This window comes from Perna viridis, chromosome 7 (genome assembly GCF_037379345.1).
Source record: "Perna viridis isolate PV_CMFRI_1.1 ecotype Kerala chromosome 7, ASM3737934v1, whole genome shotgun sequence".
Taxonomy (NCBI): Eukaryota; Metazoa; Mollusca; class Bivalvia; order Mytilida; family Mytilidae; genus Perna; species Perna viridis.
The window spans coordinates 19,391,756-19,412,949 of NC_142451.1; the positions used below are offsets into that span (position 1 = coordinate 19,391,756).

The window sequence follows — 21,194 nt, forward strand, 5'->3', positions numbered from 1 at the left end:
TTTAAACAATCCTAATTTCGGGGATTTGATATATCGCATCTACCCAAAAGAACTTGAGATACAGGATACTACAGACACTGTGAAGTCAGCCTCATATCTTGACCTATACTTAAAAATCGATGGTAAAGGAAAACTATTGACCAAACTTTACGACAAACGTGATGACTTTTTATTCAGAATTGTCAACTTTCCTTTCATCTTTGGCAACATCCCTTCGGCTCCTGCGTATGGAGTGTTCATATCACAACTCATACGTTATGCCAGAGCTTGCCGAAACAACGCAGACTTTTTGTATCTAGAACTACGCTAGAACTCTAACAAATACGCTTCTGGAACAGGGTTATGTTGCTACAAGATTGGAGTCATCACTACAGAAGTTTTATGGTCGTCATCATGAACTCGTGGATCGTTATGGTGTATCCATCAGCACCATGAAAACTGATTTATTCAACGGGACATAGTTTTCCTTTCCTCGTTTGTCTACCCCGGACTTGACTTTTTATGAGCAACTCGGCGGGTGTTTCTAGAAAAGCAGAGGACGCTTGCCCTACCGGTGCACCTGGTCCATGCTCCCAGTTTTTAGTGGAGTCCGAGTTGCTCATTTGCTTTTGTTACTTTGTATGTATGATTTTAGTTACTTTATGTTCTTTGTTGTGTATGTCTGTTTTCCATGTCTGGTCTTTGTCCCTGGATTACATTCTTTTGATTACCGCCATAACCTTGGTTCCCTTGATTACTCTTCTAAAAAGTATTCTAAGATGACCCCCAATATGTAATACTTCCGGAGTACCTGCCGATGCATGAATTCATGGACTGCTTGCGAATCGAAAGTAGAACGGTTCATTTCACCTGGGTGATACTTTGTTTTTCTTACTACTCGACAATTATCGACACGCATGCAATCTGTAAGGAATTATATTTATTATTCGGATTTAATTCTGAAATAATGGCAAGACATGGGATGCGTGTCTTCACAGATTTTTGAAGGTAAAAAAATATATATATATATAAAACAAATATATTAAAGTTTATATCAATTACATGCATGTAAATTCACATGTTTTTCTTTTCTCTCCTTTTCACTTTTAATTAATATGACTTAATTTTTAAGTTCCTCACAAATGGAAAAATCAGTCTGTCTTAATATAGCTGAATGATCTTGATTGAAGTTGAATCAGATTCAATACCTTCATTTTTTCAGTTTCATTGTTTTTGTTCTTTATGCTGCAAAAATATGGGGTGACTAATAGGATAATAATGAGAAAAAGAGTGAATGACCCAAATATGATCACAAGTCAATAATGGCTGGATTTTATGCTTCTGTGAAACTTGTTTCCCTCTCAACTTAAATCTTCAAGTGTTCTTGGCACAATTAAATATATTTTTGGTTATTTAGGATTACTAATTGATTAAATTTGTATTTGTGTGATTGGGAGATTGTTATTTGTGTTGTAATGTTTTGGCAAAAAAAGTCAGAGAGTGAAATTCCTGAATTTATTTCACAATGTGACTTACTGAAATTTTTTATACAGGGAACATTTATTTAATTTCTAGAGGTACTAAGCCTTGCCTCAACTGGAATGCAATAAAAATCACAGTTTATCAGTTTATCTTTGATTTAACTTAATATCTTCATGACAACAGCAAAACCTTGACATGTCTTGATCAGACTCTCTCTTCATTTGATATTAAAACTCACATTTATTAGTTTCAGTATCTTTCAATTCATTGTTTAGAGCTTAAACTGAAATCAATTTAGTTCAATGTTCAGTCTGATGTCAATTTATTTCTTGATAAAATCAGATAAATGGGTAATTAATTTCTTAACAGGATGTATTAAATACACTGGCTAGTAGCTGGTGATATTTAAGCAAGTAGCTGGCGATGTTTGCAGATTGCCGGCTTCTAATAACATCACTGGTTGTCATTTATTAGGTGTAAACATTGTATATTAGGTGCTAAACCCTCTGTAGAAATTGAATGTTGTACGGAATGTAAAATTGTCTGGAAGTTCTGTTGTTCATGGAGTACCAATTTTCATATTTTAATGGTTCTGTCTTACAACAAAATTATGATTCCCAACCAGATTTAGAAAAATCTGTCGAAAACTTTGTTGACCTGATGAAATCCACAACTTCAAATGAACTTTTGAAATATTAATACATGTATGATGTAACAAAACATACAAGTCTCCTTACAGGAGTCAAACATATACATGTACTACAATGTTGTACATATTTCATATTTTTCATCTAGAAATACATGTATATGTATATGAATTACATTGCATTATCAAAGACAATAGAAAAAAAAAAAAAAAAACACTTTTTGTAACTTTAAACAGTAATTATATATTTTTTACAGTAAACTTTTGGGGGACCTGTCATTTCACTTCCAGTTTTCAGTGGGGATATTGCTTTGTTTTTCTATACATACATTTTGATGCTTTGTGTTGTACATTTTGCTCTTAAAGTGTGATGATTTGGTGTTGCTGGTACATGTATTATGTGGTACACATGCATGTACCATCCTCATCATTGATCTATATACATACACATATACAGGTTGAACCAATCCATATTTTAACCCACAGACCTAAAAATTATTTAACAATATTATGACTAAATATATGTATGTTGTGATGTAATACTAGTTACCAAAAACAACTTAACAAGTCAACATAATTGAAACCGGGAATGTTTTTTATGATCTCATGTCTGCTGGATCTTGTAAAAATTAGATTATAGAGTATTAAGTGTGTTTGAACTTCAATAACAGTAAATATTTCATGGTCGTTAGGTCGTGCAGGTGGACATTTGACCTAAACATGGACATGGGTATTTAAGTACCATTCTGTGTAAGAATCAGGCAATGAATGGATGGCACATCATTTCCCCCAATTTAGTCATTTTTGCCTAAAATATATTTAGTACATCTAGAAAACAACTGAAAAACTATTTAAGTTAATCCTGAAGCATCTGTGACATAGATATTTTTTGACTGCTTATGTAGGGAAAGAGTGTGGGAAAATTTTCCCACCATTTTTCCTCAGTGCATTTCAACTAAATTTGACCTATCAATATCTTAAAAAGGCAATTTTACAAACACTTTGATGGTTATTTCTGGTGGTTATCAGGTATAATTATTTGGTTAATGCAATAAAATCTCTGCGTTTTTTTTCATTCATGTGCCACACCTTATATACATTTTGCCTGATTCTTAGACAGAAAAGTACTTAAATCCTGTAGGTATTGTCCACTTATAAATGCTAAATAAACAAAGTCATATAGAAAGATGTTTGTCTTTGTAAAGTTTTAATCAAATAGATCAGAAAGACTCTAATATTAGGTGACAAGGAGAAAGTCAAGTGAAATTAAATTGATTTCTTCTTGGGTAATCAGCAAGGCTGTATTGTATTTGGAACATTTCCACATTAATCTGGTCGAGAAATATTCATATGTTATACATGTATATCCATTTTTAATCAAATATTGCTTTTTTATTTGAATTATGTAATAAATGCATGTATTATAAAAAAAAAATCTTAATAGCTATACTTGCACAGTTTAAATAATAAGGAATGCATTCTAGGACATGTAAAATTTTAAATTTTATCAAGTGCATATAGGGCAGGATGGCACATGTCACATGTAATTAGATTTTCAAATGGTTGTACAAAATGTATCTACATGTGTTCAGTTTAGAAACATTTCGGTCAGCATTCTTGATTCACGGAAGTCATGGGTCAATATTTTGTACTGAGCGCTCTGATTCAGTCAAGATTCTTTAACTTCCAATTATATGTACCGGTCCTAGTTAACCAACCTTACATTTTGTAAGATGCCCTAATAGAGAAAAAAAGTTTATGAAACTCACAACAATGGATAGATGTCCACATTTTTTATATCCCTGCAAACAAAGTTTGGAAGTATTGGAATAACCTCATCTGTCTGTTCATCCATCCATCCATCCACATTTCATGTAAGCACAACTCCTCCTGAACTGCTCTAGGGATTTTAATGGAATTCTGGAGAAAGGTAGGGTATCATTTGCAGATGTGCATGAAGGAATATAGTTAATGTACGAGGACGCCAAAGGGAGATAATCCAAATTGAGGGTATTACTTGTTAAAATCTTGTACCGGTAAGTGCAATTCCCCTAAGCAGATCAAGGAATTTTGATGTAATTTTATAGGAAGGTTTGATGGATGTCATATGAAAATGTGCATGAAGGAATATAATGAATGTACAAGGAGTCAAAAAGGGAAATAATCCAAATTAAGGCTTTTACATGGTAAGATCTGGTAAGCACAACTCATCCTAAACTGCCTTAGGGATTTTGGTGAAATTTTTTTGAAAGGTTTGGTATTACTTTTGGATGATGCCAAAATGAGTTACTCCAACAAACATTTTACATTTATGTCTATTTGAAGCAGAGGGTATTGTGAGCTTGCTACATGTAGCAGTATTTTAAAATTTTATTTACAGTAGTTCAAATCATGTATATGTAGAAACTGCCCCCACCCACCTAAAAAAACTGCCCCCACCGATCCCCAAAAAAACTACACAAAGCAAGACAAAAAAAAATGCATTGATGATTTCTTCATGTAAATATTATTAAATGAATCCTGAACAATCTAAAACAAATAGATAAAATATTTTTTTAGCAAACAATCATCAAACACCTCAATTTTCTTTTGACATGTCTTTCAACATGTGAAAATGCATCCATTACTAAAGAAAACCTTTGATTTTTTTTATTGTAGATAATGAAGCAAAGAGACCTGTAAAGAAACCTTTAAAGAATCCTAATGTAATATCAGGTGATATTACCAAGAAAAATGAATCCAAGTTAGATCGAGAACGAGCCATGAAGCTTCGTCAAGAAGAAAGAATAGCTGCTGCAGAAGTTAGTATTGTGTTTAAGGAAGAAAAGGTCCTATCAAATTAAATTCAAACCCCCAACTTCTGTTAGAACTTTATACAATTTTGAAGAAGGAAAATTTTGCAATATGAGAGTAATTATGCATTGGTGTACATACTAATGTGGGATATACTAGTACATGTATGTGAGTTTAAAGGGAAAGTCCATCTTTGCATTAAGTTAGGCTCTTATGATAAATCATACTCATGTAAACAAAAATAAATACCCTTTAATGCAAAATGGGCTTTTGTAACATGCACAAGGCTATGCAAAATTCAAAATCTTAGAAATATATGTGGATAGCCATCTTGCAGAACTCTTCTATCTGAAGGAAGATCATAAGCAGACTTTATTGATTTTTACCGATATCGTCTGATTAGCTTGTGACGTCAGTAAGTCGGTTTGGTACTGATACAAGTACTGCACATGTAATGTGTAAACAAAGAATATTCCGTAAATATTACTACAATCCTATTTTTCTGATTACTAAAACATGCTGTCTTGTCAAACTTGCAACTGCACAAATGATAAAAGAGATATATTCAAAAAGTTTTTTCACCGGCAACATGAACACTCATCTGACTTTCCTCAGACGTACTAGCTTTCTAGCTGCAAATCCCACAGTTCGTCAGTGTTGTTTAACATTTGCTTCGACATTGTGCCTCAATATATTCTATATATTTTGGGTTAAAATTAGTGGGAGAAAGTCGCAAATTTGTGCTTTCTGCGGACATCGTAATCAATTACCTATTTACTTTCACATTTAAAAGTGACTTCATTACGTCACAGCTCAAATGATCATGGTTGCACCCACAGCCGTTGGAAATTCAAATTCCCTTATTATGAATAGTGATTAATTAGTTAAGAGAAGGAAATAATCATTTTTAAATTTAATTTTATGAATTTTTAACAGATTATTTTTGATATTTAAAACTTGCACAATAACATGGTCTTCTTTCTCCTTTAATGCATATGGTAATATTGGTTACATGTACATGTATGGTCTTATGTCATGGTTTCTAATTACAGTGTATCTGTGGGCTTTTACAACAAAATTATGATTCCTGAATGTATAATCCTTTTGAAATGGCAGCAACAGCTGGAATTTTTAAATGAAAGTTTAAGTATAAAAATTCATATAAGCCAATGTGTAAAAAACCCAAATAGTCAAATTTTACAAACTTAGAAAAAGACTAAATGGGACAATCTTTTTGTACTCTATCAAAGAAGATTATTATTGGGTATATTAGTATATTGGCACCTTTCTTATATTAGTTTTGCATGGTTGTTCCTCAGTTGAAAAAAAATCACGATGAGTATTGATTGCTCCCTAAGAAGGTGTCGCACAAATGTCTGGTAATTTTGTGATAATCACCTTTAAACAGATGGGTAGATAAATTATTAAATAAGTATCTATAAATTAACAACTTCATGCCAAACTGTTTTTATCAAAACACAATCAGAAATCATTACTTTCTTCAGAATAATAAGAAGGTGTTGTACAAGTATTACATTATTGATTCTTTAAGCCACCCAATCTAAAACTACATGTAACACTTCTTTTTGGATGAAATAAATACATGGATTATATATATATGTAGTTAAAAAAACAGATCTTGAGCTTATAAACATACAGTTTATGAACTCCTAAAATTTTTGGTCCCTTTTGGTTGGAAAATGTTTTCATTTCTCACATTTGGGGGAAAACATTTAGTGCAAATAGTTTGGACCCCACTTTGGATCCACCATACTGATGTAGTATACTAACATGCGAATAGTAAATTCACTTCTGGCTACATATTCAATTTGTATGATATGTGGTAGTCCCAATGGTTGCCTTTCCTTTAAACATGTAAGTAGTTCAATGCATAAAAAATATTGAAAAAAAAACCTTTTTAAGGCTGTCCATGTAAAAATCAGGCAAATCCTATGATATGGTTGGCAAAAGATAAATTTTATCCCATTGAATTTTTTGTTTCAATGTAATGTTAGTATCACATGTTTTTCAAATAGTAAAAAGATGTTTTTTAAAGCAACAATGGATGGCCTGGAAAACGATCTTAAAATTCCATAACAAAGCAACCATATTTTGCACAAAAATAAAGAGTTATCTCCCTTTTTCAATGAATTTCAATGCTTTCCATTATTTTTCTCTTTAACCATTGCAGTTAAATTAACCAGCATTCACCTTTGAGAAAGGATGTATTTGTGATATGAAATGGATGAAAATTTTTTGAAAACAAAATTTGCCATGTGTAACCCACTGCCTGGTTTTTGCATGGACACCCTCTTAAATATATATACTGCCCATTCTTTATATTTCCTGTGAAGGTTTAAATGATCTGCTGAGTGTACAGTATTGAATAGATGCCTATGACAGATGTAATCTTCTCAAGAAACCTTTTTTGTAATCAAATATTAGTTGAAGGACACATGGGAAATATGTCAAGGAAATCATACATGTACATGATGTACATGTATTGTAGACTAGATTAGTTCATGCAAAACAAATAAATAATTGTCATTATACCCCTAACGGATAGAGAATTGAGAAATCTATATGTTCATCCATGTAGCCTGTTTGCATAACCTATTCAATGCAATCTGTCAAAACTTTACTGAAGATTTGGTTGAGATGTAATGAAGCAAATGGAGTTTGTAACTCTTCATTAACTCTTTAATATATAATTAATTAATTTTATCAGAAGGCTGGGTATTTGTATCTGTGTAGGGACATATTATGGTCCTCTGCAGGCACTTCAAAGACAGGGAAAGAATGCTTAGTGTTGCAGTTGGGCAGAGCTGCCCAGAATGCTTCTGGGCTCTTGCAGTTGGCTGTTCCTTTGTCTATCTGGTTTTTTTTTTTAAAAAGAGTTTCTATGAATGGCTGTGTTTCATATAAAAGTTCTTTCAAGAGTGGGAATTCTTGGACTTTTCAAAGTTTGAAATCAATGGTCCACTCTAGAAAAACCATAAGTCCTTAATTAAGTGTCAATAAACAAGACATGTTGAAGGTCCTAGACCTAGGCAAATGAAATTTCAAAGGTCAAAGGTCAACAATTGAGATTCCATCACTAATTTGAACCCTACTATTTCCAGTTAGTAGTCTGATTGGTGGTTTATATGGTCTTGAATATCCTTGTGGATCTTGCACAACCGCCCCATGTGGGGATTGTGTTAGTAGATGCCAGCTAGAAGTTGGAGGTAGCGAAGCCCAGTCTTTGGGATACCTGACTTAAGAACTCAGAGTATGTCCTACTAATGGCTGGGCTGCTCTGTTGTAGTTAGTAGTCTAGATACTTTAGCCTTTGATCTTGTTGTTATGGCCTTTAAAATTGCTTTTAACCAGTGAATTTGATTGAATTTATAATTTGTTAAACCCAAGTATTTAAATATTTCTTAAGGTAAGTAATTAACTGTCAAAATTAATTTATCTGTGTCAAATTATTTGGAATAAACAATAAACACATGCCATTTAAACATCATGTATATCAACAAACAAAGTTGAGACAGTCACAGACATTGTGTGGGAGATTTGTATAATAAGTTTGTTTTACAGGGTACCAGGTAATCTATGGCTTAAATCTACTTGTTTAGAGGTTTAACCCAATCCATAAACATGTTTAAGGTACATATATTGAAATTTAAATTTTAAAATTGCCTCATAAATATTATTTCAACCCCAAAAATGTCATAACTATTTTTATACATGAATAAAGTTGTGCAATATTGAGGTTTGGCTTACAGTGCAGTGTGGATTAGATCAATTTTACTCCTTCAAATTGAAAAAAAACTTTTTTACCTATTAAATTATAATTTAAGGAAGCAAATTATTTGATCTTAAAAAAGTATTAGAATTGTAAGTAATGAAGTCAGCATTTCCTAATATTGTCAGTAGTATACTTACACCTATGACATCTGACCATGAGAGAATATTGGCAATAATATAATTACACCTATAACATCTAACCATGAGAGAATATTGGCAATAATATAATTACACCTATAACATCTAACCATGAGAGAATATTGGCAATAATATAATTACACCTATGACATCTAACCATGAAAGAATATTGTCAATAGTATAATTACGATAAATTCTGTTAGGAGTAAACAAATCAAATAGTGTACATCTATTTTTTTAATTACTCCACATAGATCCTGCCAATATTATGTTATACAAACTTACTTTCAATTCTTTCAGAAATATATCTTTAATCTAGAAAAAAAAATCAAAAAAGAAACAAAAATGTTTGGTGGATTTCATTACACATGTACTATCAAACTTTTTAAGTACTTCTCTTTCTAAGAATCAGGCAAAATGTGTGTAAAGTGTGGCACATGAAGAAAAAAAACCACAGAGACTTTATTTCATAATTTAAGTATTTAAACCTCATAACCTCCAGAAATAACCATCAAAGTGTTTATAAGTTTCGCCTTTTTAAGATATTGATAGGTAAAATTTAGTTGAAATGCACTATGGAAAAATGGTGGGAAAAATTTACTGCACTTTTCTCGTATATGGGCAGTCAAAATATATCTATGTCAGATGCTTCAGGATAAACTTAAATAGCTTTTTGGTTGTTTTCTTAATGTTTTGAATATATCTCAGGCAAAAAAATTGAGAAAAATGATGATTCTTACACAGAATGGTACTTAATTCTTCATTTTGTTTTAGATATGAAATTCTTGGTTAATAGACAAAAAAAAACATGAAAAATTTACTCCACAAATAATTGTTCCTAAACAGTATCGAGAAATTCTATCTGCTACCCCCAGTTGGTATGGTATGGATTTATCTAAAGTTCATGTGTATGAATACTCAAAGAAAATTACAAAGTTTAACTGTCATATGATGTTTGAATGTATGGAGATTAAAAAAAACATTTATAATCACTGTAAGGATTATTAGCAAGTTTATGCATGCATGCATCAACAGATAATTGCACTGATTGAAAAAAATAAGCTTCATGAATACTTTAAAATATTTGAGGAAAGGAATTCAGAATAAATGGTCTGGAACAAATAGCTTAGATAGAATTGAAAGTCATGTTGTGTTTAATTTCTTACATCTGTCATTGGAAAATCTAAATATAACTACATGTACAAAATGTATAAAAAAAATTGACTTTTAATTTCTTGTGAACTGCACCTCTGTTTACAGGAGAGTCGTTAGATGAAAGTTGTATCATTTTGTTATGAAAAGTAACATTGATATGATAATTTCTCCAAAAGCACTGATATGTTTAAACCTGTGGCCAGCTTGACTTCATGGCATAGGTGATGTCTTCCATAAAATTTGGTTTCTCAAATTGGGTCACCCTTAGTCCTCTTTTAAGAAATATGAATAAATTTGAAGAAAGAAAGAAAACAAATAAAAATAATCAGACACTAGGAAAAAATGTAAGACTGGGATAAAATATTTCACATGTGGATATTTTATACATTTTTCCTTATGAAACTTGGATGTATACCAAATTAAGGTCACTAAGAAAAAGTCCCCTGATAAATACTGATAATTTATACAGTAAGTACATGGACACTACAAATTTAAGATCTTATCTCATTTATATTTTATAGGATACAGATAGGGTGTGTTCAACTTCTATTAGCTTATTTTCATGAGTGACTTATTTTTCACTAGTTTCCCAAGCAAGAAAAAATTGTGAAAATAAATCCCTGCAAATGAGTCATTTTTCAGCTCATATTAATTAAGGCAAAAAAAAAATAATAGTCTTGTTTGCTGCTTATGAAGGAGAAAAAAAAATAGGGAGGTAGGAAGGGAAATTATTTTATTTTTCAAAAACATTTAACATGGAGTTAATGGGAAAACAATCTAGGCTTTAAAGGTGCTTGAGTCAACATAAAATGTATAAGGCAAGCACAAAATACTAAGGTAGGTAGGATAGCAAGATACAGACATATTATTTTTTTTACATAAATGGAGTGTTAGGCATGAGAATAAATAACATTAAAATCAAATTGATATCCTGAAAGCAAATATAAGTAAATACATGTACAATTTAAGATTTCTAATTTGTCTGCAATATAGTGTCAGGGTTTTAGTTTTGTCTTCTGCCATCATCTCATGTATAAAATACCACAAACTTGTGCCTGAATGAATTTTTCAAATTTCAGTTACTTTTTTCAATGTGTTCCTACCCCTGATTCAAATTTTCCTTGATCTAAATCAGCTGTTTCACTATGAATTATTTTCCCATGTAATACTAATGTACTTATCTAAAATCTTAGAGAGTTAATATAGTTCAAATATATTTAAGTATGGTCGATTGCGGAAGAATTTTCCCGCTTTATTTGAATACGGTTGAATTATGAGTGATTAGTCTAACTAGGTATAAAAGCAGTGCGCATGATTTTAAACGTATCGAGTAGGCCGGTGACCAAGTTCTGTGTAGGTACACGTTGTACCAAAAAGCCATTACTGAAGTTATATTTCTTTTGATTGTATATTTGTATTATGATTATGTATTTAGTGGTCCTTTTCTGTCCCTTACGATTGTTTTTTCTTTTGTAGATTGAGTTGCCTGCAGTTTGGGCACAAACTGTTTATAAATCGTAATACATAATAAAATTTAATAAGATTGGTCACTGTGCCTGAAGGAACCTACATAGTATTTGTTTATTTATTAGTATTTAAGGCATATATGGATCACTTGCGGTGTAATTTGGAAAATTACTAGCATGGTGTACTTAAAGATTTTATTAAGGTTTAAACAAAGTTTATTAGAAAGTAATCTAAATTGTCATCTACTATTAAATTTAAAGGAATGTTTTATTATTTCAAATTGATTTATAGCTTTTTTCAATAACAAATTGTAGAGGTTTAGTGTTGTAAAGGACAAAAAATTGATGAAATTTTATATCTTAATGAACTGATTGTAGTTTTTAACTCAGGTTGAGTCTAGTTTATATATCATTAACGATAATCTTTTAAATATACATATTGAAATTACATCTACAATATGTGCTAATTTGATCATGTGATAACATGTAAGGTGTTACAATGTTTTTTACACAGTTTTCTAATAGGTTACTAATCCCCTATGATGTTGAGGGTATTTTACAACAGACTATACTACTGCTTATTTGAGATGTAGTGATTTTATTCATTAAGAGGTTGCATGTAGATTACCATAAAAGTAAAAGTAATACCTATTTTCATGATTTGAGTACATTTAGAGGAGAACCAAAGTTGTAAAAATTGACAAAATCCAAGGGAATCTAGTTTAAAGTTTTAATTGTCCTCTATAACAAAATTGAAATATATTGGTAAGGGAAGCTTTACTGGTAGTTCTAATTTGTCATAGCCTTATTCTTATATTAATTTCATTGTGCCATTGTCTCCAGGTTTTTTCCTTATTATTGCCATTTGTTATATGGACTTTCCTTCATTTGGTTATTCCTTTTGACTATTGCCAAGAGTTTCCAAGCAGTTTAATCATGTTATTACCCTTTATGGTCAATTTCTGACTGAATCTTAATGAAAGTTCAGGGGCAGATCCAGACACTTTGAAAATTAGGGATGCCAGCTGGGGTTCCTCAAAAAGAGGGTGCTAGGACATTATTTACTATTTTTTGTCTATTTCACACATGAAAATGACAACTTTTCCAGTAAAAATGGGGTGCCAACCTGCCACACTCCCCTCTGGATTAGCCACTTAACTATGATGAATAGTTCCTATTTGAAAGGTCCTTCTCAGCACTCTCACCAAGCTAATATAGCACATAATTGTAGCCTGTGCTATCTGAAATAATTCCACTTCAATTTTTGGGGGGAAAGTTTTTATACTTTGCCAATAAGCAGAGTTGTCTGTAAACACCTGAGCAACTTAATTTAAACCATCATCCATTTGAATATCTCTTGTATTGTTTTCTTATTTTGATGAACAATATGAAAGTTATCAGGAACAGATGTGATTTACAAACCTATATTTATTTTGTAGGAAATTTCACTGCGGACAATTGAAGAGAAGGAAAGACTTTCTCTTGGCACCAGGTCTCGGGGGACATCCAGGGTCTCTTCTAGAGCAGGTTCTCCTACACCTGCCAAAAGTTAGTATTTAATCAGTCAAAACTTTCTATTTCTGTTATTGTACATATGATAAAGCATTAAATACAGATTCATGTGGGGTTTATTTTATCCAAAAAAATATTTAAAACGTAGACAATAAAATTTCAGTTATTCCAATGCCATAGAACATTTAGGCACTAACTGATCAAGGTGGATTTTAATGTTTCCTAGGAGCTGACAATGAATTTAAAAAGTGTGTATTTATCTATCATTGGAAGAACTTGGGCTCCCAGCAATTTAATGATTGGTAGTAACTTCTTGCAGAATTTAATACAAAAATTACACAATTTACCAGAATTTAAGCCAAAATCTGATGGCTTTGGCTTTGCAATGTTTATTTTTCAAGATTCTGCAGCATTTAGTGTTTTCTATTTCCACAAAACCATATTGGGAAATAAAACATGACTGACTCAGTTAATGTAGCATGGTTTATGTTTTAGGAAACATTTATCTATTAGGAAAACCTATTGCAAAAAACAAATATCTATTATATACCTTAACATTCACCTATTCCACAGGTAAAAATATAATCATATTTTAATGGATTCCATAGTACATTTCTTTTTCACAAATGAATGTTTAAATGTGGATAAATGGTCTTTTATCCTATGTCTCCTTAGTTAATAGATATATTTGGTTTGGATTACAGATCAATAGTTTATGATTTGAAATTATTTTAGGGATGTTGATTTAGATTTTTAGTCTAACTGTTACTTTGTGGATTTTCATTGATTTGGCTGAATTGGTTCAAATTTCAGCCTGCACATAGAAGCAGACATTAGGAGAAACACAGAAATTTTTTTTTATCCTTTGAATTTTTCTTTGCCTTCTATCAGTACTATAAAATGTCCGAAGGACTGGATAAGTACCACTTAACGATCAGAGTGGATTTGAAGGGACAGGTTTAATAGGAAGTCCTTTACTTGGTCTTTGATCTAATCATTGATTTGACTTATGAAACATATGGTGGGCTATTTTAGCCCTTTGAATTTTCTACAATATTGCCTAATATATTCCAATATCAGGTTTGAGAATTGCACTGTGCCTGATAAACTTAATTCTCCAAATTTATTATGGAAAGGACTGAACATTGGTACTTCTGATCTATTGAGTGGACAGTATTAAAAGTTAGTAGGCCAAATGCATGTATCTGATTCAATAAAGCAACTGGTTTTTACATAATACTTATGGCAATAATTATCTAAGCTTGAAATTAGGCTTTCAGCTGAGTATCTTATAGTAATAATTTTGTCTCCCCACACTTTGAGGGGATGACATATTATTTTTGTTCAGTCCACATGTCTGTCTGTCTGCCCGTCACTTTTGTGAAAGCATAACTCCATGGAAACTACTGCACAAAAATTTCATGAAACTTTGTAGACAGTGAAAACCTGATATGCACCTTGAAATACATTGTAGCCATGCAATTGTACATCATTTGAGGCAAAAACATACTTTTTAAGTATCCTTAGGTTAGGGTTATTATGACTGATTATTACTTGTGGTTCTACTTAGTTTAGGTTAAATATATTTCAGATGGTTTAAGATTTTACCATCTATTGAAAGGATCACATGTAATTAACAGTAAAAGGGAATTCCAAAGTTCTGTATAATTTATCCTTTGAATTTTGAAAATATAAAAAAAAGTATTGAATTAGTTTTAAATATTTTCATAGGTTTTTAAAATATTTATAACAGCTGACTTATGTTTAGTTTTATTTAAAGCAAGGTCATTTTATATAGGCTAACTGACATAATCATGTTTAAAAAGTTTAATATTGCTTTCAAGTGAATATTATTTTTTGGGGGAAGGGGGGTGGTAAAATGTAAAATTATTGTTTTCTAGTTTTGCATTGGAAATTTGTGTATAGGCTGGTAATACTCATTCTTTTTTTTTCAGCTGACCCATTAAATGCACATGCACGTGAGAGAGGGATACTTCCCAACCCCCTTTTTTCTGGACAAACAATTATTTCTGATTGTTGAAAATTAATAAAAATAATATTTTGTAGGTTTCCAAATCATTTGGTAGATAAAGTCATGCATACAGAACATGTTAAATACATCATTACTATTGATAAGAAAGTCTGACATAGGAAATAATTGTACTGGAATTACATGTGTATTGGTGGTAATAGAAAATAATTATACAGGAATTACATGTGTATTGGTGGTAAACAATTATTTTAAGGAATTGGAATTTCACTTAATGTTTTTAGAAAAGCATTTTTTATTGATGTAATTTATTTCCTGAAGATTTAAAGTTTAAAGGGGTGGTCATAACTTACTATTTTATGGCTTAAAGTGTAATCGACCTCCCACATGAAAGAACTCAATTATTTTTGTTCAAATTTATATCCTTGATGCAAATATTTGAATAGAGGATGAAAGTAATATTATAATAGATTATGCAAACTTCAGTTTAAGTCCTTCAGAAAAGAGTTGCTTATGTTATTAGGAAGCATTCTAACATGTGGTATATTTAGGGTTAGCACTTTTAATTTTAAACAATCTTGAAATAAAAGTATAAGTTTATTTTACTATGTAAATTTTGTTTGACTAAGACATAAAATGTATAACTGTTACAAATGTCATTCTACCAGGAAAACTTTGAAATCATACACCTATATCAGGTTATCTTGTCCTTTGTTTGAATTTCTGACATATGTGCTAAAGCTTTATTATGAAATTTAGTACACATGTGCATTTGTATAAACATTTGGAAGCACATGTAAATACCATGCCATTAATGTTTCTGCAAAATGATGGGTAGGGCCCTTGTTTGGTGCCATTATTTTGTTTTTCATTCAGTTCTTATGAATAGTTTATTTATTAAATGTGCAACAGCTTTGGTGTCTTTGTTAAATAGTGGTAAAAATGTGAAATAAGTATTTAAATTTATAGCAATAAATGTATTTTTATGTGATTTGATTTTGAACTGTAGTTAGAAAATCTCATTTAACAATTTATGAGTCAAATAAAATTTTATGAGTATAATTTACAGGTAAATAGATTTGTTTTGTGAAATATGTGAAATAATCTCAACCTTATGAATTTAAATGGGAAATGTTGCTATTGACCATTGTTTATTTTTTCCATGGTACTTGTTGACATGTAATGTTGGCATATTCATGACATTTCTTTGTCTTATTAAAACAATCATTTTCTGCTTTCAATACAGTAACTTTTTAATAAGCAAATGGATTTTCATAAAACGTTTCAGATGGTTCTACACCACAAAAGGAAGATTGCATTCATTTTTGGGGAATTCATCGCTCTAGTCATTTTCTTCTAGAATCTGAAAGTCTAAACTTATGTTGAGAATTTTTCAAAACTATATATATGATGATAACTTCAGAGTATCATTACAGCCACTGTATAACTTTACACATGTATATTATTTATTTTTAACTAAAGCAGTTGTAGTCGTTTTTTTCATGGCCATGCTAGGCCTGTTGGTAGACTATTGTAGTCACTTTATTTCATGGCCATGCTAGCTAGGCCTGTTGGTAGACTATTGTAGTCACTTTATTTCATGACCATGCTAGGCCTGTTGGTAGACTATTGTAGTCACTTTATTTCATGGCCATGCTAGCTAGGCCTGTTGGTAGACTATTGTAGTCACTTTATTTCATGGCCATGCTAGCTAGGCCTGTTGGTTGACTGTTGGTTTCCTTGCAACAAACCACGAAAGGATCAGTATTATTTTAAGGACTTGTGACCACAGCTGAGGTCCTAAGTGGAGACAATTCAGGTTCTAATACATGTAAATTGCTTGCTTTATTCTTGTTTTTGTTTGTTTCCAGAGGTACATTTCAAGAATGATGATGCAAATTCTGCTGATAAAAAGACTAACAACGAAATGTCGACAAATCAAGTGCAATACAAACTGTCTCTTCAGAACGGGGATGTGAACCAAGGGAAGCAGTCTAAATCAAAAAAGAAAAAACATTCTAAAAATGTTGTTGAACCATCAGCCAGTGACACAGATAGTTCAAAAGAGCAAGTCACAAACAACAATACAGGAGAAACTAATGAAAAGGAGGCCAGGCCATTAAAAAAGACGCTTTCGACAATCGATGAACGTGCAGCAAGTAGAAATAGTGGAAAAATGGATGAAACAAAACGATAATTTTCTATAGCTCTCTGATATTATTGTTATTAAGGATATTAAAACCTAATCTGAGGAAGCTAGAACCTCTATGTCCTCAATATTAATCAGGTGCATCAGTCATTTTATTAATTGCTAAATTTGTTCAAAAGAGATAAAAATGCATAAAAACTAAAAGTTACTGCAAACATTTGATCAAAAAGATAAGTAATAACCTTTTTGTATTAACTGCCAGAAGTTAATGACTATTTGTGACTTAAACTTCTGGGAGTTAGAACCTTGGAAAAGACAAAAGAATTTTCCTTCTGGAAGTATATTCTAAGCTTGCTTTAGAGTGCCTCTCAGTTAACATGAAATGGTTTATAATGGTACATAATCCTCCAACTTAAGCTACGGTGCATTTTTTTTTAAAATATATTGACCATACTGTATAAAATAATATGTTCATAGCATAAGTTATTTTTTGCATTGTATAATACAGCTTATACCAACCAACTGAAATGGAAATAATTCATGATTTCAAGGGTACTGAAAATATTTCAATCTAAAAATGTTTTATCAGTACAGATTTTATCTAACTACCTCTGTTATTGTTAAAAATGTTTGAGTTCAAGATTTGGGCCAAAAATTGACCTCTTTGTATACTATAGTTAACAAGATTTGTTTGTTTTATTTAAAAGTTTCAAGGAGACATATTTTTTGGCTAAGGGGAGGTAATTCTTATTCTATTTTTGGATTACCTAGATGTCTTCTATAATGGGTAAGTTATTTGTATTTTAGATATACTTTATTATGACACCAATTTATCATCATTATAACATGGGCATTGAAGTTTACACATTTATATCATATCCAGATAAAGATATTTATTTTTAAGTCGCTTTTTGATTTCTCGAGAATGTGATAAAATAAAAGTTATGAATATTATAAACAGAGTTAGAAAGATATTATATTTAGAATATTTATTTACAAATAATTCACTGTCAAACCTGATTAGAGCAACATCTTTAGGGATAAGGGGGCAAAAGTGGTGAACTAGACAATTGAATTCTGATGTTGTTTTGTACATGTAGTGACATAGTAGTGAAGTACAAGTCTCTGTGAGAATCAGGCAGTGAGTAAAACATGCTAAGAAAATACCAATCATATTGACAGTAATTTGACTACAGTGAAACCTGTCTGAACCAAACCCTGCATAATCCAAACACTTATCTAAATCAAAAACTTCGTGTGAGATATGTATTTTTAACCCTGGTATTAAAACAAGAAACCTGTCTAAACCAAACAAATTATATGTCAAGTCAGAAAGGGGTTCGGTTTAGACATGTTTGTGACATCAGAACGAAGGAATAAATATGTCATATCTTTTTGGTAGAACAGGTTATACTGCTTATTTCATGGAAATGCACTTTAAATAAACAATTCATGGACAAATAATTTTGTCTGCTGTGGCTAAACAGTTTATGGGCAGATAACTCCATCGAAAAGTTAAGTTTTCTAACTTGCTGTCTGTCACATTTTGACTGATTCATATAAAGACTGATACTTTATAAAAAGCTTCTAAAATGTAATTCTTTGATAGACAGGTTTGAATGTAGTTACCTAGTAAAAATGTCTCCACATAATGAACAGCCAGTCAAAGTATTTACAAGTTATTATTTTTGTATTTTATTTTAGACATGTTATTTTGTAAATATCAGTATGTATTTTTTTTTAAGTATTATGTTTTGATATGTACACATCTGTCTGTAAATACTTCATTTTATTGGACAGCAGTAAGGGTTTCATTGTTTTAAGGAGGTAGACCTAGGGTAAGGGATACAACTCTTAGAAATCATTGGAACCTTTGTTATCAGCATTTTACATCAGTATCATGTAAGCTTCAAAGTAACTTGGACTGATTTCATTCTGTTTTAGAGGAAAGCTTGAAAGGCTTTGGTGAAATTGAATATGATAAAAACATATCACTGATTTCAAGAGTTATGTCCCTTACCCTAGGTCTACCTCCTTAACTAGACAAAATATGTAGTGTCTGAAGAAATCACTTTTTTCACTTTGTAATGTGAGATATTGAAACTCTCTAATTTTACAAACATGAACCAAGATAAATTTGCTTAAGTGATAATATTGATATCCTCCCCCAGGTTTCCGCGACTGAAATATTTTTACTTTACATGTACCAACTTGAGCTTGGAAATATCTCAACTTGTTATTTTTATTATTTAGTGTAAACATATTTTATTTATTTAGAAATTCAAACAATAGTTTAATATCATAAATACAATCTAAGCAAAGGATTCAGAAACAAGTTTTAAGCTTTTCATTATTTAATCATGAATACTGCAATGCCAGCTTTAGTACCTGTATTCTTTTTACCGGTATGTAAAATTTATTGACACTTTTTATGATATCTTTCCATCTCTTGAGTCTATTTCTCTGTGATATGTGGTATATGTTTCAAATTTTGGCATTATCTGTTGTAAAATAAGAAAGTTAATTGAATGCGTATTAAACACATTTAAATTGCTCACAAGCACAAAACAACAATATATGATGGATTCCAGATCTTACATTGTATTTATTTTAGATTGGTTTCCTGTTTAGTTCAGTTAAATTCCACTTTAGTCTTTAATATTGGTACTAACAAGTTTCTGTACTAGGCAGATTTTAATTCTAGACTTGTTGACACAGAGACAGGTAATTGTCAAATGATAATAGAATACTATAACAGAATGATTGACATACACTTTATATGAATTAGATATGGTGAAACTAGCTTTGTTTAGGGGTATATAGAATCCTCTTACCTGTATGATTTTCCATCCATTCAGGGTTTCTTTTTCGACAGCACTATATCCTAAACCTGAATTATTCTGAAGCCGCTTGATGAATTTTGATTTAATCTAAGTTAGGCATCATATGAAGATGTGCATGAAGAAAGATCCTTTCAAGGGGAGATAATGTAACTTTTTGCATGTTCACATCGCTAACCTGCAAAATGAATTTTAATGGAATTTTATAGGCAGGTTATGCATCATATGTAGATATGCATGGAGGATGATATTTTTGACAGATCCCTGTCAATAGTGGGTTATTCAACTTCAAGATTTTACATTTCTGCATTGCAAGGGTGACTCCTAACCTGCTCAATGGATAATAATGGTATTATATGGGAAAGTTAAGCATTATATTTAGATATGCATGATATTAGATAACAATTGGATCTGTGACAAGGTAGATAATCAAACATTAGTATTTAATGCAATTGAAGTCAAAGATGACTGGTGTGTTAATTATAAGTTTGCTAACAGTCATTCCACTTGTCTGCTCCAGGCTTATTATAAAATAACACATTCCATCCTGTCTTTATTTTGTGATAATATTTCCTTTGTTTCTAGTTATTTATAAAATAAGCTTCTCATGTATTGTGTTGTTTTTTATTTATCAACTTTCAAATCAACTTTCAAACCTTTTGTCATGTAGCATGAGCATACATGCACAGGAATATATATATATATAGTTTTATGAGTTTCATAAAGTTTTATGAGTTTTATGCTGAGGGCACTGGACTTTGTGCAGGCGGTGTTGTCATAGATGTCACAGCAGTACAAGTTCGAGTCCCGAAGAGGGAACAACCAAAAATTTGCATCACTGGGAATTTTTTAGACCTTTCTATATATATATATATCTTTATATATACAATGTCTCAGAATGTGACGACTCTATTTGCTACACTGCTCCATCGGATCAAATTAATACAGGGAAGATAACGTTAACTTATAGAAGAGTCTGAAAAATTCCCAACGATGTTAGAACTGTCAAATTTGCGAAGCAAATTTTTTTGGTCATTCCCTCCGCAGGACTGGCATGTCAGTTAACTGCTAGTAGTCCTTAGTTTGATCATTTTAATTTATATTCAGTTTTTTTATTTCTGTTAAAACAAAGGAGTCGGGCCTTGGATTGTTAATTTTAATTTATATTCAATTTCTTTATTTCCATTGTAACAAGGGACTCAGGCCTTTTTTTAACTGATTTTGAGGTATGTTTTATTGTGTAATTTTTTAG

General features: G+C 31.2%; 1 protein-coding gene across 1 annotated transcript; it reads left to right on the forward strand.

Moving 5' to 3' along the window:
- Positions 1-791: 791 nt before the first annotated feature.
- Positions 792-20,554, forward strand: LOC148611696 (uncharacterized). Its single transcript, XM_088592496.1, has 4 exons — positions 792-987; positions 4,766-4,908; positions 12,891-12,999; positions 16,825-20,554. Exons 1-4 carry the CDS (start codon positions 957-959, stop codon positions 17,148-17,150), a joined length of 609 nt encoding a protein of 202 aa, XP_088448622.1. The 5' UTR covers positions 792-956; the 3' UTR covers positions 17,151-20,554.
- Positions 20,555-21,194: the final 640 nt, after the last annotated feature.

Excerpts from the sequence above, each read along its gene's own strand:
- LOC148611696 (XM_088592496.1), top strand. The coding sequence starts at position 957 with ATGGGATGCGTGTCTTCACAGATTTTTGAAG. Across the intron at positions 4,909-12,890 it reads AAAGAATAGCTGCTGCAGAA|GAAATTTCACTGCGGACAAT; the intron begins GTTAGTATTGTG and ends TTTATTTTGTAG. Across the intron at positions 13,000-16,824 it reads TTCTCCTACACCTGCCAAAA|AGGTACATTTCAAGAATGAT; the intron begins GTTAGTATTTAA and ends GTTTGTTTCCAG.